Source organism: Nannospalax galili, unplaced genomic scaffold (genome assembly GCF_000622305.1).
Source record: "Nannospalax galili isolate Female #2095 unplaced genomic scaffold, S.galili_v1.0 scaffold117, whole genome shotgun sequence".
NCBI lineage: Eukaryota > Metazoa > Chordata > Mammalia > Rodentia > Spalacidae > Nannospalax > Nannospalax galili.
The window spans coordinates 2,289,761-2,295,685 of record NW_008341422.1 but is presented as its reverse complement, the minus strand read 5'-3'; the positions used below and the strand labels follow the sequence as shown (position 1 = coordinate 2,295,685).

Here is a 5,925-nt window from a genome sequence, read left to right as displayed (position 1 = left end):
TTTAAAACTTGAATAGCTCTTTTTAAAAAAATATTTTACTTATTTTTATTTTATGTGTATGCGTGTATTGCCTGCATTCAGGTAAGTGCACCTGTGTCATGCAGTGCCCATGGAAGACAGAAGAGGCTGTCGGATCCCCTGGAACTGGAGTTACGGACAGTTGTAAGCTGCCATGTGGGTGCTGGGATTCGAACCTAGGTCTTCTGCAAGAACATCCAGTGTTCTTAACTGCTGGGCCATCTCTCCAGCCCCATCATATCTTGGTTTAAGGAGATTCTAAGTTTGACATTTAGATTTAGAAGGATGATGAATTTCAGTTAAAGATTTCCTATGTTGCAAGAAAAATACATTAAGATTTATAACTTCATTTTTTTTCTTATTTAGGGCAATGTAAAGTTCGTAAAAACAGTACTTCCCTCAATGCCTATAAAGTTGCAACTCTCAAAAGATGACACGTCTTCCACTGAAACACCACAACAGAAAGCTGAAGCTATGCACAATGTGAGTGGCAAGCATTTTCTAGATAATTAAGATACTCCTGCATTGTGTAGCCTGTACTGCACAAAAGACAGAGCCCAGTTGCTCTAAAGTCCTTTTCATGACTTTCTCCCATCTCTCCATTACTTTGTGAAGAAATGTTCAGACTGTGCCCAAATAACAACATACACACTGTTTTTCAGGATATTAGTAAAGATCCAAATGCAGAGAAGCTGGTTTCAAGATACCATCCTCACATAGCCCTGACTAGTCAGTCCTTATTTGCCTTACTAAATAACCATGGACCAAGCTACAAGGAGCAGTGGGAAATTCCAGTGTGTGTTCAGATGATACCTGTTGAAGGTTTGTGATTTGCTGTGTCAGATAATGCACTCAAAAGAAGGCCTGGAACCATTTCATTTCAGCTGTCTAAACATAAATGGCCATTTGCCAAACACAAAAATCTACATGGTTTAAGGAGAAGGTAAATCTGACATTTAAACTCAGAAGAGCTTTTCCACCTATAAAGCCACAGTAAAACTGACTGCTAACTAAGACTGTGGTACCTATAGTGGTGATAAGAAATGAGAGAGAGAGAAAGAATTGTTGCTAAATGTGGACAGGAAAATATGAAAGATATGGTATTATGTTATTCATTGGGATGAAGGAATGTGGTACTTTATTAGACAACTTCCAGTAGCTAAATTTCTAGGACTTATTTACTGGTCTGTTATGCGAACTAGAATTAAAGTAGGTCTATCCTTAAAAACAGCAGGAGAGCCTCTTTTCAACAACAAAATTAATGTTTGCACAGTATTTCTGCCATTCAAAGGATTATCCCCCCCCCCGCTATTGTTCTGGTTCATATTTGACCAGTTTTTATATCTTCCAGATTAATATCATTAAATATAATACCATAAATGAAAGATCATGCCTTGATTTATAAAGACAAATAAGACTACATACCAGAGTTAAATGTAGTTTCTTGGTAAAATTTTTATCATGTTTTACAAGTTTCTGAAAGAACCAAGTAATAATGACAGTAACAATACACTGAAAATCAAAAATTCTTTTTACGCATTTTTAGAGCATATCTCTTCTCTTCTGCCAGTTGGGCCCTCTTGTTCTTTTATACTGAGGGACTTAACATCCTCCAGTCCAAAGGGGGCAGATACATGAGGAGCTGCCATTTTCCTGTCCTGTCTCTATTCAGTGATCTTTCCCTCAGGTATCCCTTTTTTAAATAAAACTAGTGGATACTAATCACCACTTGCTTCTGTTTCTATTTTAAGGTTCCAAGCCAGTTAAAGTAATTTATATTAATTCGCCACTTCCCCCAAAGCAAATGACAATGAGAGAAAGAAATCAGATCTTCCATGAAGTTCCATTAAAATATATAATATCCAAAAACACATCTGTACCAGTCTCTGCAGTATTTATGGACAAACCTGAAGAGTGCACATCTGAAATGGAAGTACGTAATGCCTTTTCTCTCCCCTACTAGAATATACTTATTTAGCCAGGTGTCGCATGTAATGCAGACTTGAGACAGAAAAGTGAATGTTCTCATAACAAAGACATGCTGAATGTTTGAGGTGGGGAGAAACTTTATGTCCTTAGTTGATCATTATGCAGTGTGTAAATGTACCAAACATCACACTGTCCCCAGAAAAGATGAACAATTATCTATCAAAAACCCCTTATTTCATGGATATATACATCTGCTAAATATATATTATGGAGCTGTAAAATACTTTGCTACGTCCTGGAGACTCATTCAGATAGAATCCAAATCCCTTATCAAAATTCTTCATCTCAATAGGTCATTGATGTACAAAGTTACAAATGAGACAAAGCAGATAATAGATCAATTTCTTTAAGGTTATATGTGGAATACAAATGTTTTAATGTAAAAACAAGTGAAAGGTTTATGAAGTCCCCATTGTGTCTTAGGATACTAGGTGGATGTGACCAGATTTCTATCTGTAGTTACAACTCTCAACCCTGAAGTCCAAGGGAGTGTGCGTGTACTCTGATAGAACTAAATTCCAAACCATGAGACAAAAAGTCAGTTTTTAGATTCAAACTTAAAACTGAATTCCAGGTTTTTCTTTTCAACAAAGAGGGACTAGTGCGTAACCTTGCTCAGTGTGTTGGGAGGCCCTATTTCAATCTCCAGCAACTTAGAAGTGAAAATAGGGCCAGCGAGATTGCTCAGCAGCTAAAAGTACTTTGTTGCATAAGCCTGACAACCTAAGCCCATGGTAGAACTGACTTCCAAATGTCCTCTGACGTCCACCTGTGCCCCATGGCATGTGTGTACCTATAATAGAAGCACAATAATAATCACTAAATGAAAACAAAGAGATGTCCGTCACTAGGTTATTAGGAAGGCTATTTGGTACTGTATGTAGCATTCTGAGCACATTTCTAGTCCCTGTACTAAAAAAATCTGTGATGTGGTAATCTTGGTGGTTACTGTGATTTTATTTAATTGAATTCATTCATATTCAAGAGGTTTTAAGTGTGTGGGGAGGAACAGATGAGTTTGATTACTCTAGGAAATTTTTGGCCAGCTTGCTAATCTTTTTCGATATACTTAGTGATTATGTGACCTTGGGCTAATTATATAATCTATTTAGATTGGTCATTTGTAAGATGGATATCATATTAACTAATTCATTGATTGTTTGAGTTTAAATAAGTTAATTACACATAAAGCTTTAGAGTAACACTTGGCACTGTATGAATATTAGTTTTAATGATGTGTGTTTAAATTTTTTCTATGATTATTAAAGTAAAACATTTTGTTTATAGAAAACTATTCATTCTACAAATATTTACTGAGTAGATTCTGTTCTGTGCACTGAGGATAAGTAAATAAGAGTAAGGTCTGTTTGCTTTCAGAGCTTGGCATTAGTGATAGAAGACAGGTACTGAACAAGCAACACAAGAAATATGGACAGATTTGAGTAAAGTAAGGAGCTAAAAGGAACTTTAAATAAAATATAAAATTCTTCTTACTCCTGAGAGCTCATACCATTTTATATGTTTATATTTTTTACTCTATGCCATTTGAACTTCAATATTTTTGAGATATGTAGTCATAAATCACTTCCAATTTTCTTAGGTTTTATTCTTTTACATTTTAATTTTGAAATGTATACTAGTGACAAGCAAATATCACGGTAAATGCCGCTAAGAAACAAAAGTAGGTTAAGAAGGATGAAAGGCTTCAGAAGGACTTTAGTAATAGCAGACCAGGTAATTTGGACCTTCCCATTACTGATATCACCTAAAAGAATATTGCTGTAATGGAAGAATTTAAAGGTGTATTTCTTACCAGCACCAAAAAACTACTAAGATAAAAAAAGGCCTTACAGGGCTGAGATGCAGAGAAGGCTGGAGTGCAGGCAGCAAGCCTGCCTTTTAGGGTCATTTTTGTACTTACGGTATTTATCAGTTCTTCAGAAGCAACCAAAATGCTTTGGGCAGGGGCCCTGGGTGAGGGGAATGACTCTCAGAGCTCAGTTTCCCACCAAGGCCTTTGACCCCACAGAACTGCACAGTGAGGCTATCCGAGAAGAAAGCCTTGCCTCTGATCTGCAGCCTTGGCTCTCTGCCTGATGTCTGCACTAAGATGCTTCTGGAAAGCTGGTGTCTCTGTCAGACTCCAGCAAAAGCAAGAATGGAAATGACTTGGAAGAAAATGGTATCTATTGAGCCTCAGATGATGATACTTCTGATTTTTAATGTTTAATACTGTGATTTTTGTTACTTAAGTATTTGTAATTCTCATTTTTATTTTTAAACTTTTTAAAAAGTTTTTATTATTTTTATTTTATATGTATGCATATATTGCCTGCATGTAGGTAAGTGCACCCATGTTGTGCAATGCCCACGGAGGTCAGAAGAGGCTGTTGGATCCCCTGGGACTGGAGTTATGGTCAGGTGTTAGCTGCCATGTGGGGGCTGGGATTTGAACCTGCCGCGGAGGACAGAAGAGGCTGTCGGATCCCCTGGGACTGGAGTTACAGACAGTTGTTAGCTGCCTTGTGGGTGCTGGGATTCGAACCCGAGTCTTCTGCAAGAACAATCAGTGTTCTTAACCTCTGAGCCATCTCTCCAGCCCCTCATTTTTATTTATTTATTTACTTATTGCCTTTTTGAGACAGGGTCTCCTGGTAGCCCCAGCTGTCCTGGACTCAGTATTTAGACCAGGCTGACCTTGAACTCACAGAGATCCACCTGCCTCTGCCTTACTTTCCAAATGCTTGAATTTGTTATTTAAATACCCTTGATGATGTGTACTTTACTACCTTTCTAAACAGCATAGGACCTGACAAATTCTGCTTTGGGTCTGTGTAGATTTTGTTACTACCTTGTAGTCCATTTTTTTGGCAATGCTCTTTGGATTCCTGGGAGGGAAAAAAGTGTATCTTTATGATATACACATTTTCAGTCCTTCTGCATTTGTTTCTGCATTCAGTTACATTTTTCTGTCATTTAATTAATAGTATTTGTACTTTCTGTATCCCCACTTTCTTAGGGATGGTGTCACTGATCAAGGACAGTGGCATTACTGCTGTTTTCTTTTTCACCTTGTTTTTGTGGTCTTATTTGACATGTACAATTCATGACAACTCTTTGTTGGCTTATCATGGATTTCATCCTTTTCATTGCAGCCTCCCAGCGTCCTTCCTTTTCCTGTCTCATGTTTTGCACTAAGCTCTGCTAACATTGCTGCTGTTTCCCCTCTTTTTCTCCTGATGTCATGTCCAGTTGTTTTGTTTCTAAACTTTATGTGTAGGGATGCTTCCTGTAGGTAGCATATAATTTCACTTTACTTTGGTACAGAGTTGGTCATCTTATTTAGTATGAACTGCCATTTGTTGAGAGGATGTTCGCTCTGTGCCATACAGTATGCCAAGAAACGTCTTACATATAATTTCTCTTTTGATCTTTAGAATAAACCCAAAAAGTAACTTTATTATTCCTGTTTTAGAAATTAGGAATTTGAAGTTCTGAGAGAGCAAGTGATTTATTTAGCTTTCTTCTTCTGATTGCTGTTAGAATCTTTCTCTCAAGCACTAAACCAAAAGATTAGTAGTATGTGTAACTCATAATCAAATTTCCATGGCACTTATCTAAAGTACTCACTGTGTTGGGGCTGGAGATATAGCTCAGTGGTAGGTAGAATGCTTGTCTGTCATGCCAGTGGCCCTGGGTTCAATTCTCTGTACTATACATGCACATACACAAACTAAACAGCTGGTGCTTTCCTGTAATCCTAGCACTTGGGAAGTAAAAGCAGGAGGATTAGGCGTTCAAGGCCAGCCCTGTTATATAAGTTCAAGGCCTAGGCTATGTGAGACTCTCAAAAGTTTTTTTTTTTTTTTTGGGGTAAGTCAAGGATTTATTGTGCAAATTTTAGGGTAACCACTAAGA

General features: G+C 37.4%; 1 protein-coding gene across 6 annotated transcripts in view; it reads left to right on the top strand.

The window, feature by feature from the left end:
* Ice2 (interactor of little elongation complex ELL subunit 2) overlaps window positions 1-5,925 on the top strand; it is a 58,001-nt gene that overhangs the window by 15,448 nt on the left and 36,628 nt on the right. For 5 of the 6 annotated variants that reach the window (XM_029565274.1, XM_029565277.1, XM_029565278.1 and 2 more), the window contains 4 exons: window positions 385-501; window positions 681-840; window positions 1,770-1,951; window positions 4,037-4,189. In XM_029565274.1, coding sequence (XP_029421134.1) covers window positions 385-501; window positions 681-840; window positions 1,770-1,951; window positions 4,037-4,189 — 612 coding nt within the window. The remainder of the gene's footprint in view (window positions 1-384; window positions 502-680; window positions 841-1,769; window positions 1,952-4,036; window positions 4,190-5,925) is intronic. The other variant, XM_029565275.1, reaches the window with a different exon arrangement.